We start from the raw sequence: 20,296 nt of genomic DNA, 5'->3' as shown, positions 1-20,296 counted from the left end.
ATAAATCAACAACGTAGCAACAAAATTAAAATAAAAAGTGAGAGTCACAAGTAACCCCATTATAACTTCAGAGCTATTACAAAGTTGAGACAAAAACCATGATGCACAATAGAAATAATGACTGCAGAGAAAGAAACAACGTGACTTACATGGAGCTTTGTTGTCGAAGTAGCCAAGCCAGTCGTCCTGCTGTTGCAGTGAGGGTTGCAGTAATCTGTCCACTGAGCTCAAACTTGCCGAAGTGGAATCAACTGATGTTATGGCAATGACATGATTATAATAAATGAATGAGAAGGAAATTTAAAAAGTAAGAAAAAGGATATTTGGGGAAAAAAGATTTCATCCAAACAAATATGAGTCAGAGTGTTGCGATCATTGATACCTGGTTGCTTCGCTAAACTGAAATGTGGCACAAAACGGAAAGGAGGAAGTCGCTGGAGCAAGGAAGGCCACTCTTCTTTTGTCAACAGCCAGGGCTGAGAGCCGGCCTGGGTAAGGATCAGAGAGCCAGTGCCCTGCCAGGACTCACTCTGAAAAGACTGCCTCTCGTCCCCTTGCAGAACATAAGCCTGCGTCCTTCTGGCTGCAGGAATATAAGCAGGGTGGCGGTCATGAATGGGCTCCGATGAGATTGTGAAAAGTTGGCACTCAAAGCTTTGCTATGCGGCGAGACTGTAAAGCTGACGTTAGCTTCAAGCATAATGACCGGGTCAACTGGTCAAGCCAAGGAGCAACACTCCTTATTTTAGAACACACTGCTGAACATCAGAGCAATAACAGAAGCAGAGAGAGGAAAGCCGGTTTAGATGTTGAAGATGAAGCGTTGATAAGGATGACGCAAGCAAACAAGGTCAAGAGAAGGAGTTTAACTTGGTCAAAGGTCTTTTCAGCAGACAAACGTCGCTTATGCAAGTTAATGGTCAATGACAAGCCATTAGTGAGTCAAGACAAACTGACAAAGACAAGGCGGGTTATCCACACTGGCTGTGGTACCTGGAGAGTCAAAGAAAGCCTGTGGTTTATCCAAACCCAAAATCTGGGCCCAGTCATCAACCTCACACCTGCGAGGTCCCTCAAGTTGCTGCAACAAATGGAGTGTCTCTTCTCCACCAGAAACACCAGACATATTTAGCCTCTTCGTGAAGGGTGTTGAAGTAACAGATGAATACCAACCTCCGTCGAGGTTACGGGACAGGCGCTTGCTAGCCGAGCGGGTGAATCTGGGGGCAGGTCGGTCGATCATGGAGCTGGCCTGGCGAGTCTGGGCTTGAGTGCGGCCGCTGTATCGGAACTTGGAGCCCAAGACTAAGAAGCGCCGTGATGATGGAGGCTCAATCGTTGAAACCCTGCAACATTGAAGAAGAAAACTGTTCTTATCTCTACATTGACAAACGCAACTCCAAAATCTCTGCGGTTATGGAAACAGTAAAGGAATAAGTTTGTTGCGTTGTTGTCGTAAGAAGACAAAATCTTTAGGTTTCGTTCCAAGATGAGGATTATAGCCATGGAGTTCACTGACAGGGAGCCAATACAAGGATTGAATTTAGCCAATTACAGAGGGGAAGGACATGACCTCGCTTGACCTTGTGACCAAGCAAAGCAAATATCCTCCATATAACCCCAGATCAACCTCTTCTTACCTGAAGAACGTGTGATGCTCGACACAAACTTTCCACAGCTTCTTGGAGGCTTTGTAGTTGGGAAGTTTGAAACCAATGGTGCTTTCATACTGCTCTTGCTGCACAGTGACAAGACGGAGAGCAAGTTAGTCCAGTGTGAAGACTAAAGATATCCACTTGAAAATCTTAGTGGATAAGGAGAGCCAATCTAAATACCTCAGATGGCCGGATCTTGATGAAGAAGCTGCTGCGTTTGTAAGAAATCTTGAGGACCTTAGGCCAAGGGAATCGGTTGATTCTCAGTTTGTCTTTGTAAACCATGAGTCCGCTCGAGCAAACCCCGAGTGTGATGTCTACCCCGTCAAGATCCTGCAGTGAAGAAGAAAGAGGTTGGAAAGTTGTAATTACAAGAGGTGGCCATGGGGAGGCGGGCTTTCACGCATGAGGTCATGGAGTTCATTAATCTCTTCTATCAGCTAAAAGGCAACGGTCATCAATTTGTGTGATTAAAGTCTGGATTCCCATGAGGAGACACAAACGTCCTGTTTTCACGAAAACTAAATAAAATAGTCATCCCCATAGAACAGTCATGATAACTGTGACTTTGTCCTATTGTATAATCTACATTTCCCATCTGGGATTTCCACGGCAAGTCTATCCTCATCATGTCTACCTTCATCAACATTCAACCTCCAACATTCTTGGTCCAACATGGGCTCTCCTCTCCACACGTCTCAATCATCTGCCCTCCTCAACTTCATCTCCACACTCCTCCACGTACCTTTGATATACTCGTTCCTGATCTAGTATTTTCTAGCTGCAGTATCGTCATCTCCAACTCCTATAACTCTGCCAACTGTTTTCTGCTCTCCTATTTCACTCTGGCTTCTGACGGTCATCTCCATTCGTTCTACCATGCGTGCACCGTTTTCTTTCTCACTTGACCGTCGGTCATTTTTCTGAATGACCGACTGCTTTTGCTTTAAACGTCACTGACTCTCATCAACAGGCATTTCCAAGCCTACTGAGGCAGATCATTCTACAGTGGGTAGCCCTGCACATTCATAGTTTAGCCTTTCCATAACAACATATCACCTTGGCTTGATGCAGGTCAACACCATACATGGCAAGTTTCTTGGCGTTTTCCAAAAACAGCAAGTCGGCCTGGGCAGGACTCATCGACCTTTAAGAGAAAACAAGTGATCAGACTTTACCTTGCTTTTATGAGCTCAATCTCTCAAACTTCCCTGACTCACCTATAGGTGCGATGCAGCTCCATCACCTTGTCCTCCAGTTCCTTGCTCTGCCCTGGTGCCAGACTGAGTTCCTTCACATAGTCTGGGCCATGGACTTCTGGGTCGTACTCGCCAAGCTCTGACTGTGCCGTGTAGGAGCCCAGGAGGGACAGCGTGACAAAGGAACAAGGAAGGACTCCGAGCATGATGTCCTTCCGCAGCTGGAGACACAGATAGTACCTGAGGAGAACAAGGAGTAAAGGTCACTCATAAAGCTCAAGATGCAAATGAACGGATGTATGCAAGCCAACTAATCCACAATTAAGACCAATGCAAGTCTAACTTCAGTTCTTCACTTAGTGTTACCTGGTGAGGTCCTCCGTGAGCTGAGAAGGATCTGGAGGGTAGAACTTTATGTTGAACGTAAGATCGTAGACAGCACCAGGAACCTGTTTCCGGATCTCTTTGGTGGGATCCAGCCATGTCTACCAAATACGATAATAATAATTCATGACAGAACATGAACGTATGGGAGGAAGGGGAAAGTTGAAGAACTGGCTCACCTTGCTGGTCGGTGTTTCCCAGTGAGCAAGGCTGAAGTAGTCCTTCTCCAGCAGGTTGAGATGGTCGCACACTTTAATGAAGAGCTCCTGGCCTTTCGCATGTTTCTAAGTTAAAAGAAGAGATCAGTGACTTCACTTCACATTGACTTAAAACTTTAGACCACGAGACCTACATCCAGCTCGCACTCGTACACCGCGTCATCCAGCAAAGTGACTTTGCACTGCATGGTTTTCAACTTCTTGGAGCCTTTGTCCTCCACCTTCTTCTCAGTCTTCTCCTTAGCAGGCTTTTTAGTTTTCTCCTCAGAGGACTCCTTCGTGTCTGCCTCCTCCTCCTGTTCTTCAGACTCGTCTTCTTTTTTCTCCGACTCCTCTTCCTTTACTTCTTCAATGGCGTCAGAATCCTTCTTGTCTGCAGCTTCTTTCTGCTCCCCTGGAGCCGCCTAGAGGGAAACAGGGGGCACAAGTTGAATTTTTACTTCACTAAAGTGTTGGCAAACACTGGGACTCACGTGTGCGTCAGCGCTGCTTGTTGACTGCTGATCAGGAACCTGGTCGGTTTCTGGTTCTGTTTTCAACTCTGGCTCAGGAGCAGCTATTGGCGCTTTCACTTGCTCCTCACTAGAACCCTTTGATTGCTTTTCCTCTTTTTTTCCTTTGTTCTTTCCTTTATCTTTTTTCTTTCCACTCTTCTGTTTTTCTTCTGTCTTCTCTGGCTCCTTCTTTTTTTCCACCCCACCCTTTTCTTCCTTCTTCTTTGAATCGGTTACTTTTTCCTCCTTTTTCGAATCAGTTCCCTTTTCCTCTTTCTTTTTTGCCTCAGTTGCTTTCTCCTCTTTCTTTTTTGGATCAGTGTCCTTTTCCTCTTCCTTCTTTTTTGTTTCCTTTGATTTCTCCTCTTCTTTCTTCTTTGCCTCCTTTGATTTCTCCTCTTCTTTCTTTTTTGTTTCCTTTGATTTCTCCTCTTCTTTCTTTTTTGCTTCCTTTGATTTCTCCTCTTCTCTCTTTTTTGCTTCCTTTGATTTCTCCTCTTCTCTCTTTTTTGCTTCCTTTGATTTCTCCTCTTCTTTCTTCTTTGTCTCTTTTAATTTCTCCTCTTCTTTCCTTTTTGACTCCTTTAATTTCTCCTCTTCTTTCTTTTTCTTTTCCTCTTTTGCCTTTTCTTCCTCTTCCTTCTTTTTAGTCTTTTCCTCCTCTTTCTTCTTAAGCTTTTCTGCCTCTCGTGCTTTTTCCTCTTCTTTCTTCTTTTCCTTTTCCTCTTCCTTCTTTCTTAGTTTTTCTTCCTCTTCTGCTTTCTTTTTAGCCTTCTCCTCTTCCTTCTTCTTTACCTTTTCCTCTTTTTCTTTTTTCTTCACCAGCTTCTTGTCAACTTTTTCTTCCTCTTTTGCAGCAACTGCCCCCTTATCTTTTGCTTCACTGGTTTTCTTTTCTTCCTCTTTTGTCTCTGAACTTTCTTCACCTTTTTCGTCAACTTCTTCCACCTTTTCCGTTTCCCCTTCCTCTTTTTTCACCTCTTCTTCTTTTTTCTCCTCGGAGGACTTCACTTTATCTGTCCCTTTTTCATCAGCTTTTTTCTTAGCTTCTTTCTTTTTCTTCTTGCTGCCTTTTTTCTCAAGTTTTTCTTCTGTTTTCTTTATTTCCTCTTTCTTATCTACATGTTCTTCATTCTTGTCTTTCTCCTCAGACTGTGCTTCCTCTGGTTTATCTTTCTCCTCCTCCTCCCCTTTCACAGTCTCCTTTTCTTCTTCTGATTTTTCCCCTATGTCTTCTTTGTCTGCCTTCTCCTCCTTGGCTTTCTCCACCTCAAATCCTTCTCCTTCCGAGCACTGGGAACGGCGCTTCAGAAAATTGGAGAAGAGACGTGATAGGCCCTTTCCTGCCGATGTGCGGGTCCTGGGCTTAAGATCCTCATCTGGAGAGGTTGCTGCATCGACAGTTATTGGTTTAGTGGGCGGTGCTGGGACTTCCTTGTTGGACGGCTCGCCCTCTGGCTCAGATGCGGCCGCCTCTGGATTCTGCTCGTTCTCAGGTTCAGGTTCAGCACTGCTCGCCTTCTGCTTGCCTTCAGTGTCTGCCTCGCTCACCGCACTCGCCTCTGTTGTCATGGTTGCCACTGGGAAGGAGAGCAGAGGCGAGTTAAGGATGGAGAAAGGTCACAGTGGTATACAGCAGAGAACAGCTTTACTTAGAACACACACAGACCAGATTAGACGTTGCAGACTGAGGGACTGACTTCAACAGACCTTTGAGTTTTCCATCATCACAGGAATGTTCAGGTTTTTAGGACATGAATTCAACTCCTCAAACAAAAAAACAAGCAGGAATTTAACAGTGGAAAACTTCAACTAATCCATTTATTTACTGTTGAAGCCTGTCTTGGCAGGACAATTCTCCCGCAAGAATTAAACACGAAGTCACAAAGTGAGAGCAGTCCTAAATATCTCAGCGCAGGACACAAGTTTTGAGTCGTCATGCCAAGCTTGGAGTAAGAGATGACTTAAATAGCTCTTACTGCTTCTGGCAAGGGTGGCACTGACAAATGGATCCTGTGAGTCAGTGTGTCTGTGTGTCTCCACGGGCCGTTTTATTTGTTTACCATCTAAAGAATAATTTAAACAGATGTGTTCATTTATTGAAACTTGTGTCTTGTTGTAAGACATTACAGTGGCATCTAGAAAAGAAGCGTTGTGTCAAGTTCAAGTTTTATGTCTTCAAGTGAAACAATCATTTAGATTCGATTCAGAGAATCAACCATTTTAATTCATGGTCAGTGTGACGTCAAATAAGAGTTGTCTTCATAGCTCTCACACTTCAAATGGAGAGGCAACAGATGGGTGGGGCACGACATAAATTGGGACCTGAAATCAAACTGTTGGTTGTCGCAAAATTAACCAGCTGATTCATTTGAATAATAAAGGCTGTGATTAATGGGGCTCATCGCCACATGAGACTCAACGGTGGCTTGATAGAACCATAGAAAAGACGATCAAGGATTTGAAGATCTTCTGAAAAATAATGTATAAACCATGTTGCAGGAGTCCAGGACGGAGTCTTGTTATTCAAAAAATGTAACCCAATTTCAAGATTAAACCCGAAACCAACTGCCACCCACAGATTAAACTCAATTACTTACACATAAATAAACAATCACCACCTCCACACACAATGGCCTTCCTTGTTGCAGAATGTGCGTCTGTGTCTACATGCAGTTCTGTGGACTCACAATACTGACCATCACAGACTCATTAAATCTTGCTGACACAAAGGGGGCATTCTACTCTGGGGGTCACTAACAGCACCACATGGCCCATCGCTGCCAAGAGCGCCCATCAGACACAGGTCAGTTCAGGCATCTTCTCACACACAGAAAGAGCGAGAAATGCTGACCTGCTAAAAATATGCAGTGACATAACAGTTATTTTTTTTCAAATCTTCAGCAGTAATTTGCTGCAAACACACGCTGATGGTTTTAGCTGAACATGACAGCCACCTCAAATGACTGGACACAGCAAGCGTGACACAATAAGCAGGTCAGTGGGGGGAGGAAATATTTTAGCAAAAAGTCAACAGTCAATCGTATATGCACAGTACACATTCCTTGGAGGAGAAGAACACGGTAATGAAGTGCAATTACATGCCGTGCCTGAACCATAAATGCAAATTATACAGCTGTTGGGATCAGGAAGGAGTAACTCAAGATAAGAAAGTACACCCTTAGTCAGGACTGCAAGTAAAAATATCTTTTCTACTGCTGCACAAAATCATTCGTACTTTACTGATGGAGCTCTAAATTATTGAGTTAAACTAGATGCATCGATTAAAACAAGCGATGTCGTGTGTGTTGCAGTTCAGTAGCATGTAACATATATGTTACGAATGAGCCGGTTTAAAATAAGAAGCTTAAAGTTATTTTTGCCAGTAAAGTATCACAGGGGAAATAAATAAAATACATTTTAAAAATAGGTTTCAAAATACAATGGTACACAGAAAAATGTATCCCTAAAGCTTTTGAAATACACGTTCTACTCTGCCTGCGAAGAAGCCACCAAAATGAACAAAACCACTGTGATAAATAAACTTGAAAAAGTCTTTAGAGTTTAAAAACAAATCTAAATGGTCAGTTTAAAGTGTCTTTTTCCTCGCCGTCGCGAGGGTTGCGGGATATATTTAGAAAAGTCGATCACCTTGCTGAAGTACACATCCTACTGAGATGTCAATATTATGTAACTGTCAGCGCGGCGATGTATCAATTACAGCAGCGAACTTAACGATCAATTTTTGTTTACACCCAGCCAGATATTGCCCCCCCCCCCTTGCCCCATCTGGACCCGATCTACTCTAATTGGTGCCTTCTCTGTATGTAGTTCAAGTCGCATCCTTCCTTTTGAGGCCTGGGGGAGGGGCAACCCTAGACGGGCAGACAACCTTCCAGATGTACAGAGCCGCCCCAAAGGGGCACAACCGGCCTCTTCAGCATCACATCTCAGTGGCACTACAGGACAGCAGGGGAGGAGGAGGGGGACGCACACAGACCAAATCCTCTTTAGCCCCCCCATTGTTTGTGTCCAGTGACCAATAACTGTGTCGTACTCTATAACTAATCTTGCCTGCCCTTCCCCCATGAGACCCCCTATAGTTCTATTCCCTGGGTCACCACACACACACTCACACATATCCCACACTGGTATGCATCACTGCCCATGGGCTCCTCTGGGTCTTTTAATGCTCTGTCATCTCAATTCTGATTGTCAGGAAGCAGACATGCTTCTAATGGACCAGCTGAGCTTATGTCTGCTGCCTCCTCCATTTTGAGTTGCTCAGCTAACATCTCTGCCATCAGCCAGCTGAGCACCAGCCCTCTGATTGACGGCAGCTTATCAAATCACTTATTCCATATTCAGCACATTTCTTCTGAGGTGTACAGTGGCCGTACAGTAGGAAAACCGCTGCCCTCAATAGAACATAATTAGAGTGGCTAATGAGCTAAATGATGGACGAAGTAGGCCACCATGTAGCAGGAGAGAGTGGAAGAGCTGCTGGACCCTCCAGCGTTTGGACAGACTGAGGGAGGAACCAGGATAAGACGGAGCACTTCGTGACTCAGCCACAGCTCTTCTGAAGCAAGTTTCACATCATCAAGTGAAGCTGTCTGACAATGGAATTATGGATCATATTCCAGATAAGACGGATCTCAATTGCTCTACCAAGCTGTGTTGCATTGCTAGCAAGATGTTAAAAGCTGTCAATGATAAAGATATGACACACAGAAGGTGAGGATTTGAAGATGATGCGACACATTTATTCAGACTGCATTACACAAACATATGTTGAGCAACTATGCTGCAGACTAAATAAGCTTGAATCCTGAACAGCATGGCAAACTATATATGACTAAAGCCCTAAGCGATGGCTGAGAAATACATTCACTGAATGATCACAGACAAGAAGGAACGTTGACTCAAACAAAATCTGCACGTAAGTGCAAAACACAGCTGCTATTCTGTTTAAAATAACTTTTTTATCTTCTCATTCAATAACTCCATGGATCTAAGTGTATATTTAGGATCATGATGCAGCAATACGATGAGAAAAAATTATGTGATTTTACAAAATATGACTGCCGTATTACCGCAGCAAATGGAGAAGGCAGCACCAAACAGTATGTACTTGATAAACCTTCCTTATAGTGACAGCAACAGGAAACTGACCCTGAATCCCCATGCTGTATTTGAAGCTCACCAGTGTGGGCAAAGTGGCAACAGAGGGCATGTGTCCATGTAAAGAAAGGATGGTTCTTGAGCATTGAGAGTAGGCTTAAGGAATTAGAAGGAGTTTAGAGTTAATCAGGCCCCAAGTGACCAAGTGAGATTATCTCTACCTACCTACCTGCCAACCTACACTATCTCTCTCTCACTGTTCGCCTTCACTCTTTGTTTGCTGGCCACATTAAGTTTATTTAGCCAACACTTAGACTTAGATTAACATACAGTGTCAAGGTCTGACCTCTGTGTCTAAACATTGGGGCTACACGCAGAGATAACCAGCCACGAACCAGCATGCAAGTGACACGCACGCACACACCTTGGAGGCCGGTCAAACAAACCCAAGCCAAAAACCAACAGATTTTTTTCCACAGACTATCTCTACACAATACAGGTGAATTATATTGACCCGAAACTCACATCTAAACATCAAAGGAAGAAAAAAATGACACAGACAAGTGGATAGTTTTCTGTGTGAGCATGGTGAGACTCTACCTTAAAGGTTAATGGTTGCGAAGGTTTAGTCAAACCAAGTCCTTGGAGTAAATCTAAACCAAATCAATACAGACAGATGGCCAGAGCTCCTGATGCTGTAACATGAACTACCATGGGAAAAGCACCAAGTAGCTCGATTGATTCACCGTGGTTGCCTTGAAAGCCACTCGAAACCCATTTCCAACACAGTAAGTGGCAAAGCTACACTAGACTGGGGAAACTATAGGTGCTCATAGCCACAGAGAGAGAATTTTATTGCAGTTATGTTTTGTGTTTTCAGTTTGTAGTGTGGTAAGCTCCGTTCACACAAGAGTGAGTAGTAGTCTAAATGCTCAAATACATCATAACTCCCAAAAGAGGATTACCACCAGCGAGCTCCTCTGGGACCTTCGTGACCTCACTCTCACATTGAAGAGTCAAAAACATCCTCTAGCATCTCTTCAAGCAGCTCCCTCATCGCCACCGCCTGCTCAGCACAACAAGCAAGGCAGGCACCCAGGGTCTGAAGTGTTAATTTTTAAACTCCAGTTGTACTGCACAAATTTGCCAGAACAACCTCACCCTTCATACGTCAGATCTGCAGCACAGTATAAAAGATTATCAGACTATATATATCCAGCAGTATCATCAATGGGCATGGCTTATTGGATGAGTGCATTACAGGTTGCGCACACACACGGAAGCAAAATCTCATGCCACCCTGCAGCAAACATGGATATTTTTAACTCATACACTCTTCTCTTGATGTGAAAGCAAGCCATGTCAAGCAGAAAAGGAGACTCATAAGGCAGGGCCATTTCTGTGACAGTTTAGAACAAGCCAGTGGGCAGACATGCTTGTTTATTACACAGCAATATAACTAAAACCGTGGTGATGGTTAATGCGATGAGAACATTGTGAAGTGGAATCATTAAAGATTTAGGGAATTAAATAGGACTGTATTCTGCTTTCAATTTTTTAAAAATGAATAGATATTTGAACCAGAACGAGCTTTAATTCATGAAAATTGTGTTTATAATCGCATGTAACGTACATTTTTTCGATCAGAATTAGTAGATATTTTTAAAATAAACACGAAAATACAACAGTGCAGCATCCCGTCATTTAAAATCCAGCAAAAAGGCGATAATATGAAATAAAAGTCGCTTCAATTACTCGTTTAATGTCGGTTTTACGTAATTAAATTGCCAAAATAAAATTTCAAACATAAACGACACAACATGACCCGGTCCATCGCGCCAGCGTGCCGGGGTATTTAAACAATCTGGCTATGAAAATGGCGCCGAATGTAGAAACAAAACAAGTAAACAGTCAGACGTCGCTTCCGCCGGGGTCGGGCACCGGCGTGAATTGGGCTTACCTACTCAAGGTAAAGCATCAATCTGGGAGCAATCCGCAAAAGAAATTCCCCTAAAGTCCAGAAATCCGCGTGTTCAGAGGAGAAACAATGTTCCGGAGCCACACATGCTTTGTTGAGCTGAAGGTGTCCGACGATCGTAAAGGGGCGGAGCCTCAGTCGCTCGGGTCGGATGGACCAACGAAGCAGCGAGGGACGGACAGGAGTTGGAGCAGACTGGAGAAGGACCCATGTCACCGCACACACCGCTTTTGGTGATAGTACTGTAATCGACGCCCTCTCCATCCATTCAGATGTTCAGCTTTGATTTAAAGCCGGTCAGTTTAGTCATTCAGCTCATTTAAATTTCAAATAATGACATTTTAACTTGAATTTATTAGCATTTTGCGTTCACTGATAAAGTTACAAAAAAATGCAATTACAAATAAAGTTCACGTTTACACGCTAGCTTAGTGTTTTCTTAATTTAAACTATTTGAATACATTCAAATCATTTTGCCTTTCTAAAATGCCAGAAAGGAAGTGAATACATAGACTAATTCTTTTGTCTTAAGGCAATTTAGCTGAGAACAGTGAGCAATCTGTGCGTGCACCACAAGGCCCCTTGACCAAAACCTTGACTTGTCCGTGCATGTGTCACCAACTACATACATTGAAAACGCTCCTCATGAAGCCTCAGCACAACAAAGCTCACACTGGTGTCTAGTATGACACAGACACACACACGTCGTCTTCATGGTCCCCACCCATCTGCCTGACCCCATTATGGTCATACGGCTTGCAGGCAATGGAATGGGGGGTGTAGAGGGAGGGCGGGTGCTCATTATTCTCTTCGCCACCATCAGCTTTGTTTCATGGAGACAAGTTGAAGCACTAAGCAGCAGTGTTAATGTGTGTGCTGATTTCCTCATCACTCACCAGACAATTTTGATTCTCAAACAAATAAGTTCCATAAATAACTAGTGTCCGGCGCAGCAGTTGCAGAGCATGTTTGCTTCCCCGTAGACTTTGACCGCTGACGACAGGGCTTGTTAAACATTAACATCTTCATTCAAAGCTGGCATGGAGACACTGGTGAAAGATGTTTCTTCTGGATAACCAGCTAAAACCATGTCAGTGAGCTGCAGTGTTACTTGGGTAACCCAGCCCTGCCCTGCTCTGCTGCGAGCCTCCAACAAAGAGCAGGTGTTGAGCTGGACCCAGGAGAAAACAGAGAAGAGAGGGGAGGAGAAGAGCACTCCCAGACCTGGACTCCCCTGAGACCCACAACAGACTGAAACCACAGACTCCGAGGCGACAAACTCACCAAGCAGACACACCCCAAAAGCAAGTGACGCAAACACCCTCCCACGTAACTCTCCCGTATCTGCTCCAATAGCACGCAAAACCAACCGCACAGTGCTTCCGTCCAATCGCAGGAGTAGAGGTCATGTTTGTTTGGAACATCTTTATCCCTGCCTGGCTCCATCACTGGCCGGTTACATAATGTGCCATACAGCTTCCACCCAATTCATCTCTGTGCCTTTCAGTGCCGCAGCTGGGCATCATGCTGCTTCCCTGCCTGCATCTTACGTAAAACAACGCGCGGCTTAAAAAAAGATGTTTGAATTTTCGGTTCACAATTGCATGGTAACCAGGGTTTTATTGGTGCTGGGGCTCCGTGCGCTCAAAAGCACTAATGGGATAGAAAAGTAGCAGCACATTAATATTTATGATGCGCCATTACGTTATGAAGAATTTATGAACCAGGAATGTTTGTGGCAACTGCCAGTTTCTGCCAGCAGACATGTTGTGTCTCCGTTTCCTCTCCAGAACAGTTCCAGTCTTCAAATCTTAACAATATAATGAAAGTAATTTCATAACACAATAAAGCCTAATAATAACATTACCCCGGGTGGTGATGAAATATACTGCCAAGCAATGAGATTTGTTTATAGACTTAAATTTCAGTGACACGTCGCGGTCATTTAAAATGCAAGCGGAAGAATCTGCGTCGCAAATCCGCCGAAACAAAACAGAGTCATAGGCTGCTGTAATCTCCCGGATTATATAAATGTACGGTGCCACCTAGTGGAGAACAAATAACATTACATTAGCTGTAAGGCTATTCTTAGCTCTTACACATTTATTAATAGATTGATCAGCTGTTGGATGTTGCCAACATGCAGGGGAAGCATATTTTATATATATATATTATTTTTTATATATTTAATTTCCTAAAATCTAACTGAGAGATTGCACCGGGTCTAGCATCCAACTATATATACACACATCTTCTATTCCACTTTGTCCTCCAGGGGAGGTCGCGAGGAGAAGCTGTGCCAATCGATTTAAATTCTGTTTTACTTCAAACCTGGAGTTGAGAAAAACGTAACTAGGTCATGAAATTCTCAGTTGTCTAAGGTCGCGTCAGTGAGGCGGTAGGGAACCCCGAGTCTACGTCAGGATGGAGGGGCAGCCAATGCTGTGAGAATGTGTTCTTGTAAGATAAGATGTGTTTGTGCCTAAACGGTCCGGCGCAGTCACAACACCCCTCCCAAAAAATAAGCAGAGTCTTTACCATAAGTACGACCCTCAGAAAAATGTATAACAGGAGAGCGGTGCAAACAGACAAAAAAAAAATCATACTTTGTTTACATGATGTGTTGGAAGAAAACACAACTGAACACAGCAATGAAAATCCATTACTATGAAGTTAATAATAAAAAACAAGTAATATATAAGGATGATGGTCCAATTCTCAGGATACTAGTAGATTATTTATAACTCAAGGTTTTCAGGAGCCACTTCAATAAATCTGCCCAAAATATTCCAGCTCTCTTGAATAACTCATGAGATACTCACAGCAAGACCAGCAGCAGGTTCAGGTTCATGTTGTAGATGGTCCCAGGGAGTGTTGGTGACGTGGGGTAAAAAAAAAAAAGAAAATAGAATGGAAGCGTCAACAACCAACGTCCAACACAGCGCTGACACGTTCTGAATTCATTTATTAGTGACAGAATTAAAGTATTGGGTGTCAGAACAACTCTAATCATTCAACATTAGCACAATATTTGAGGAAGAGGAATGTTGTTTCGCATAATATTGGCTTAGTTTTGATAAACACAACCAGATCTGGAGACGCCTTAACACGTTAAACAAATAATGCTAACGTTTGCAATGTTGATCCAACACTATTTGTTTTAATGGCAAAACAATGCTGCATTTTCAGGATGAATAACATTAGCACGTTAGCAGCCTGTCGTTATTTTTAATGCAACATTAAGCTAGCGAGCAGCACAAACACTCCTGACCTGCTCTTGTTTGCTATAATCCCCTTTAAGCACTGACCTCTGAGCGAACTGTCTGGGGCAAAACCTGCTTTAAAAGACAACGATATCGCCGAAAACCGCGAGGACACGGCGGACACAGACGTACCTGAGCCGCCTCACCCGAGTCTCCATCTTCACTGGCAGTTCCGGTGTTTCCTGACACAAGAAAAGTTTGAGCATCGATCAGGTTTCCACCAAGGGCGGTGACGTGCGGTGACGCAGCACTTCCCCGGCTGGGTGGAGATCGTCGGACCTCATTCTTATTTTCACACACACACACACACACACACACACAAATAGTTTAATCATCTTGAAAGAGCGAGGAAATGTATCAATAATGTTTTGATACAAAGATTGAAACAAACATTTTTAATTTCTTATATTATTTATGTTTCAATAATACACTTTAATGAAAACACACCATATTACACACGTTGTATTTCTCGACACTAATTTTGAGTTAAATCGGTAACCATGTGCGCATGCGCCACTCTTGCACCTGAGTCATACGTTTATGCGGAAAAGCAATGCGATTAAAATGAAAAAGGAATAATTGAAATATTATAGAAAAAACGAGGATATGTAATGCTGAAAAAAAGTGGAAAAATATTTCAATCAATTTGATTATCACTCAAAGGGCCAATGGCAGACGAGCCATCATTAACTCACAATCTAATGTATTTTAAAGATTTTTGTATGTTGTATGCTCGAGTGGATGTCTGTTCAGGGTGTCCCCCGCCTCCCACCCATAGGATCTGGGGCTCTAAGATGCGAATAAGTACAAGTCAATTAACGCATTTCATGTGAAACTCTTCACAAAAATAACTGATGGAAGCCTCCAGAGTCAGAACCAACCCGCAACTATGAGCCATGGTGGAGGCGCTCCACTATTATCACGGCGAACAGCCAAACTCCACCCAGTTCGATGAACCCCCCCGAGCCTCTGGATTCTCCCGCACCCAGATAAGCGCAACCGTCTCCGCACGCACTTTCACACTCACATGCGTCCCTACGCGGGAGCGTGCGAAGTGTTTGAGCACATGTTGCCCTCTAGTGCCTCACGGGAGTGACGCAGGTGATCGCTGACGACGGGTGTGGGACGCTCGGGTTTCAGGTTAAAATAAAGTTTCATGGTTCCGAACCAAATCAAAACCTGAATCAAAACTTTTGCTTCCTTTGACCACCGAACTGGTTTCAGGAGTTTCTGGAGTGTGGCGGAGGGAAAATGAAGATCGATAGTGGAGGAGGGAGAGGGAGAGTTTTCACCAGGAAGAGATCAGACAGACAGGCTGAGACACGACAGACAGGCTCAGACCGCTCCACTCGACGGCCACTGGAGTGATGCCTTGAATATGGCTGACAAGGGTCCGCTTTTGACTTCGTGCATCATTTTTTATTTATCGATCGGAGCAGCGATTTTCCAAATCTTGGAGGAGCCCAACTGGGAATCCGCCAGGGATCGATATCAACTGGAGAAGGAGAGGATTTTAAAGCGATATCGGTGCTTATCGAAGGACGATCTGGATCAGATACTAGAGGTGAGACAACGATACCGTAGTTAAAACTTCCCTGGACCGAACCCAAACTTGAAATTAAAAACGAAAAATTCACACATAGATCCATATGTTTTATGAAGGCTGAGTGTTTTAGCTGAAACCAGTTCTGCTGGTTCCGGATAAAGACACAACAGCCAGAAAGTTTCACCAACAAGTCGTTGCGCTGGGAGAACAATCAATAGTAAACATGAATCTGCATGTTTGCTTCTGCTACAAACAGGCCGGCTGCCATGTTTGGCCAAGGTGTGCCTTGTGCTGACCCCGCCTCTGGTCCATGTTCAGGTGTGCCTGTGATGCAGCTCGCGTGGTCACAATTGAAATGCCTGGTTCGGCGCTTCATCTTAGAACTGTGTTTCCACGTCCAGATAGTGTCGGAGGCTGCGGGTCAAGGAGTGGCGATCACCGGTGACCGACACAAGAACAGCTGGGACTGGGGAAACTCCGTCATCTTCGCTGCCACCATCGTCACCACCATCGGTGGGTGAACTCAAAACCACCGGGGAATGAGTGAGATTTGATTTGCAGATTATATATATATATATATATATATATATATATATATATAAGTGCTTAATTCGTTTTCATGATCTTGAAGAATTTTTCTTAGATTTAGATTTAAAAAGAAGGAAACGGAAAATGAAGGCGTAAAAAATAACAGCAGAAAGAATCAGTCTAACTTACACATTTTCATTATCTCGGGCTGAAGATGTAGCTCATTTTTATATGCAGAGTGAGGGCGCTAATGTGACCTTTGACCCTTGTTCTCATTCATAAATATGATCTTTTTATTTTTTAAACTCAAGATAGATAACCGAAAGGAAAATGATATAAACTAGGATCATGGGCGTGATCCAGGTGAAAATGTGGCCCTGTGAAAATGAATTCAAACATTTGAAAGAAACTCGTGTGTTTGGACTCCTCAGGCTATGGAAATGTGGCCCCCAAGACTAAGAGCGGGCGAGGGTTCTGCATCCTATACGGCCTGTGTGGAATCCCGCTGTGCCTGGTCTGGATAAGTGAGCTGGGCTCTTTCTTTGGAGATAGAACCAAACGCCTGTCCGAGGTTCTGATTCGCAGAGGAGTCTCTGTGGTAAGGCTGTTCAGCCGGACTGGAAACATCTGACTTCCAGAGTTCGGAAGCATTCACCATGAATGAAAAGGTTCTGACTGATGGAGTCCGACCTCCGTTCCCCAGAAAAAGGTCCAGCTGACTTGCATCGCTCTCTTCCTGCTGTGGGGCCTCTTTGTGCACCTGCTGATTCCTCCACTGGTCTTCATGAAGATGGAAGGATGGAGCTACCTGGAAGGACTCTACTTCTCCTTCATCACGCTAACCACCGTGGGCTTTGGAGATTACGTTGCCGGTGGGTGCTAACATTGAAGACAAAAGCGCTGTGAAACTGAGCTGAAACCCTGTGTTTTCAGGTGTGAACCCAAGTATAGAATACCCCAGACTGTACCGAGTTTTCGCAGAGATATGGATCTACATGGGGCTGGCCTGGTTGTCCCTGTTCTTCAGCTGGAATGTTCACATGGTAGTGAAGGCGCACGAGGTTCTGAGGAAAAGACGACAGAGGTACAGACCCTACTTCGACGAGGAGCCTCCATCCAGAGAGGAGAAGGCGAGCCCCACCAAAAACCCAACCGTCATCGACATCTTCAAATATCTGTCTGAGAAGGACGACGACGACTACAACACCATCATCACCGAGATCGGCTCGGCGGGGAAGCGCAAGCGGAGCAAAGACAGCATCAACCGCTCCAAGAGCTGCAGCGACATCCTGGGGACTAACATTCGGACCCTGGAGCAGTCACCCCGACACAGGCGCATGATCAGCATCAGCGAGGTGTTCATGACTCCCAAAGCTAAGAGCGGTCAACTAGAGAAGCCTGTCAGCCAGGACAGATCTGAGTCACGTGTCGCGCCGGAGAAGGAAGAGGACGCCAGCGCCTTTGATCCCACGGAAGACGGCATCACTTTTACTGTGACGGAGGAACCGCCCAGTGACTCGGGCGGAAGCCGCTTCACGATATCCAAGGTCAACGAGGAAGAGACGGTAGTTAAAGACGAGGAGAAGCTGTAATTGCGTGTGTGGGAGTCAAATCATTTGATAAAACTTTCGATCCATGTATTTATTAGAACGATAGTTCTCTCACTCTAAATCACAGTAAAGGGCTTTCTGGAAAACTGAACCGATGAGCAGTTTTCCCTCAAACACGGCCGCCACAGAAGACGCCATGAGCTGCCGCCCGTCGTCGGCGTACACCTGGGTCACCTGAGGCTGCCGGGAGAGAATGGCTTTCACCCGGACCACCTGCGGGGAACGGTGCCGGTGAGGAACGGGGCGCATGACTGTCGACAGAGCGGGCTCACCTCTGACCCAGGCGGGTCTTCGGGGTTGAATGACATCAGCTTACTGGCATTTGGGTGACACCCCAGCCAGACGTCACCAGACTCCGGGTCCACCTCGATGTTATCGCAGAGGCTCCCCACGTTCACTGACTGGACAGTAAAAGGAGTTTCAGGGGCCGAACCCAAATGTTTTGCTCTTACCACTAGATGGCGGTGTTAAATATTTTCAGAGTAGAAAAATTCTGTCACAATATGCCGTTTTGCTCAGGGATTTTTTTTTTCATTCAACACATGCAACATTCATAACAACAAAGCTTCAGTGTGACATTTTCTCAGATTGGCTGACCCAAACAGGAAGTAGCCCGAGTTGAGACAATACAACAAGAACAATAAAAACATCTTCTGTGGTTCTTAAATGTCTTATTATTATTATGTACTTTACCTTGACATACTGCAGCTGCTCCCCGTCTTTCCTTTCGAAAACATCAACCTCATGGTCCAAAATGTCCGACACATAAATGTACCTGCAAGCGAGAGCTTTGTTGAGAGCTCCATTCTCACTTAACACAGGCCATGTCTCCACCTTCTGTCTGGCGAAATGTTGATGCCGTTGGCGGAGCCGAAGCCAGCGGCTGTGACCCTCACGTCCCCTGGGCTGTAGTACACCACGTCACACCCGGGCAGACCCAGAAAGACTAACAGATAATGAAGCGCTTTGATGGGAGTGGAGTGATCGTTGGTGGCGTAGAAGCTGTCCACGCCCACTGCCACGATGTCATTGACGCTGGAACGGCATGAGCATGAGAGCGGAACACTTGGTCACCAAGGTGGCGCTCACCTGTGAAGTAGGGGATGGGTGATGGTCTTCAGGTGCAGGAGAGTGTTGCCCTCCACAAAACGAAATATCTCTATGTGGCTGTCCTCCTGAGGATGGTTGACAACCAGCAGGTACACCGAGTCATCTGCAGACAGGAGACACAGACGCAGAAGAGGTGACCACTTTATGCTGAGTTGCACAGTTTACCTGTTGGGTCGGTGTAAAGGCTGATTCCATGAGGGTTGAAGGTGCTGAGGTCCAGCTCTCCTTTAATCTGGAGCTCCACTGGGGTGGGTTTCGGGTGAAGCAGGTCCATCATGTAGATCTTGCCTGGTTCGTCTGAGAATGAAGGCATGCCTGGATATTTGAGTCCCTGATGGAGAGACATTTAGGGAGGAGGCACCAGGGAAACCGGGAAGAGGAAGACCTACTGCGCTGATGAAGGCCATTCCATCCTTCATGATCGTGATGTCCTCTGATCCACATTCTGCTCAAACAAAGTGACATTTGACCGCACAGTCAGTGGACGGACTTTACACTCCCTTGTCGGATTACGAGTGGCAATTGCACTCACGTGCTCATTTGACAACTTAAATCCACAAATAGCGACTTTTGGAAAAAAAAAAAAAGTCTTAACCGGGAAAAGCCAGAGAAACCTACCTATGTTCTCCAGGTGTCGACACTTGAGGTGCTTGTTCGTCACTTCTCTTGAGGTAAGCGACATCTCCCTGCGGACGGAACCCGAAAACCACCCGAATAACTTTCGCCACATCAAGTTCTTAAGCAATAAATGTGTCATTTAAAGAAGATCCATTTACACGAAACGTAAAACAATCACGAGTCGTGCCGGAAATAAATACAAACACACCGGAATTAAGTATAAAAGTTTCCGCCCGTTTGCGCAATAAATATAAACGACTTACTTGAGTTTGAGAAGTCGGTGTCCAATAAAAACTGCAAGAGCGACCACCAGCGTGGCGAGCAACGCTTTCCCGAGGGCGGCCATCGAAGGTGCCACGAAGACTGTCGCCACAGGGGGCGACAGAGAGTCACAAAACACAAATTGTTTTGTGATTATTCAAAACATCGGGTCAAAATATCTTTTGATGAATTTTAACACACATACACACACACATATATATATATATATATATGTGTGTGTGTATATAATATATATACACATATATATTATAAACTATTCTCAGGCAATGTGTGAACGAAATCATAAA

The 20,296-nt window shown here is 44.6% G+C and overlaps 3 protein-coding genes across 19 annotated transcripts in view; 1 reads left to right on the top strand and 2 right to left on the bottom strand.

Annotated features, from left to right (window-relative positions):
* The window catches only part of LOC128771741 (titin homolog), a 29,107-nt gene extending 14,674 nt beyond the window's left edge, over nucleotides 1–14,433 (bottom strand). For 4 of the 17 annotated variants that reach the window (XM_053887417.1, XM_053887423.1, XM_053887425.1 and 1 more), the window contains exons 1-13: nucleotides 11,039–11,916; nucleotides 3,930–5,530; nucleotides 3,591–3,860; nucleotides 3,418–3,522; nucleotides 3,221–3,339; nucleotides 2,876–3,094; nucleotides 2,715–2,802; nucleotides 1,836–1,988; nucleotides 1,641–1,738; nucleotides 1,174–1,346; nucleotides 994–1,104; nucleotides 383–583; nucleotides 150–251 (exon numbers count right to left, since the gene is read on the bottom strand). In XM_053887417.1, coding sequence (XP_053743392.1) covers nucleotides 150–251; nucleotides 383–583; nucleotides 994–1,104; nucleotides 1,174–1,346; nucleotides 1,641–1,738; nucleotides 1,836–1,988; nucleotides 2,715–2,802; nucleotides 2,876–3,094; nucleotides 3,221–3,339; nucleotides 3,418–3,522; nucleotides 3,591–3,860; nucleotides 3,930–5,530; nucleotide 11,039 — 3,241 coding nt within the window. In that variant the 5' untranslated portion in view covers nucleotides 11,040–11,916. Of the gene's footprint in view, nucleotides 1–149; nucleotides 252–382; nucleotides 584–993; nucleotides 1,105–1,173; nucleotides 1,347–1,640; nucleotides 1,739–1,835; nucleotides 1,989–2,714; nucleotides 2,803–2,875; nucleotides 3,095–3,220; nucleotides 3,340–3,417; nucleotides 3,523–3,590; nucleotides 3,861–3,929; nucleotides 5,531–5,619; nucleotides 5,640–5,660; nucleotides 5,718–11,034; nucleotides 11,917–13,874 lie in introns of those variants that run through there. The other 13 variants (XM_053887427.1, XM_053887431.1, XM_053887429.1 and 10 more) reach the window with 10 other exon arrangements.
* A 1,118-nt stretch (nucleotides 14,434–15,551) lies between these two features.
* On the top strand, nucleotides 15,552–18,649 carry LOC128771928 (potassium channel subfamily K member 5-like). The gene is made up of 5 exons (XM_053887819.1): nucleotides 15,552–15,879; nucleotides 16,263–16,374; nucleotides 16,821–16,987; nucleotides 17,093–17,261; nucleotides 17,323–18,649. The coding sequence occupies exons 1-5, from the start codon at nucleotides 15,694–15,696 to the stop codon at nucleotides 17,979–17,981; spliced, it is 1,293 nt and encodes a 430-aa protein (XP_053743794.1). The 5' UTR covers nucleotides 15,552–15,693; the 3' UTR covers nucleotides 17,982–18,649.
* On the bottom strand, nucleotides 18,022–20,090 carry LOC128771929 (serum paraoxonase/arylesterase 2-like). Its single transcript, XM_053887820.1, has 9 exons — nucleotides 19,991–20,090; nucleotides 19,728–19,795; nucleotides 19,499–19,554; nucleotides 19,275–19,440; nucleotides 19,089–19,212; nucleotides 18,834–19,034; nucleotides 18,693–18,774; nucleotides 18,272–18,400; nucleotides 18,022–18,212 (listed from the first exon to the last, which is right to left on the bottom strand). The coding sequence occupies exons 1-9, from the start codon at nucleotides 20,071–20,073 to the stop codon at nucleotides 18,051–18,053; spliced, it is 1,071 nt and encodes a 356-aa protein (XP_053743795.1). The 5' UTR covers nucleotides 20,074–20,090; the 3' UTR covers nucleotides 18,022–18,050.
* Between the last annotated feature and the right edge of the window lie 206 nt (nucleotides 20,091–20,296).

This window comes from Synchiropus splendidus, chromosome 15, assembly GCF_027744825.2.
Source record: "Synchiropus splendidus isolate RoL2022-P1 chromosome 15, RoL_Sspl_1.0, whole genome shotgun sequence".
Taxonomy (NCBI): Eukaryota; Metazoa; Chordata; class Actinopteri; order Syngnathiformes; family Callionymidae; genus Synchiropus; species Synchiropus splendidus.
Note: the sequence above shows the minus strand (reverse complement) of the source record. Positions and strands in the feature narration are given on the sequence as shown.

Excerpts from the sequence above, each read along its gene's own strand:
- LOC128771928 (XM_053887819.1), top strand. The coding sequence starts at position 15,694 with ATGGCTGACAAGGGTCCGCTTTTGACTTCGTGCATCATTTTTTATTTA. Across the intron at positions 15,880-16,262 it reads ATCTGGATCAGATACTAGAG|ATAGTGTCGGAGGCTGCGGG; the intron begins GTGAGACAACGA and ends TTCCACGTCCAG. Across the intron at positions 17,262-17,322 it reads CTTTGGAGATTACGTTGCCG|GTGTGAACCCAAGTATAGAA; the intron begins GTGGGTGCTAAC and ends CTGTGTTTTCAG.
- LOC128771929 (XM_053887820.1), bottom strand. The coding sequence starts at position 20,073 with ATGGCCGCCCTCGGGAAAGCGTTGCTCGCCACGCTGGTGGTCGCTCTT. Across the intron at positions 19,441-19,498 it reads GAATGGCCTTCATCAGCGCA|GGACTCAAATATCCAGGCAT; the intron begins GTAGGTCTTCCT and ends TCTCTCCATCAG. Across the intron at positions 19,035-19,088 it reads ACCCATCCCCTACTTCACAG|CGTCAATGACATCGTGGCAG; the intron begins GTGAGCGCCACC and ends ATGCCGTTCCAG.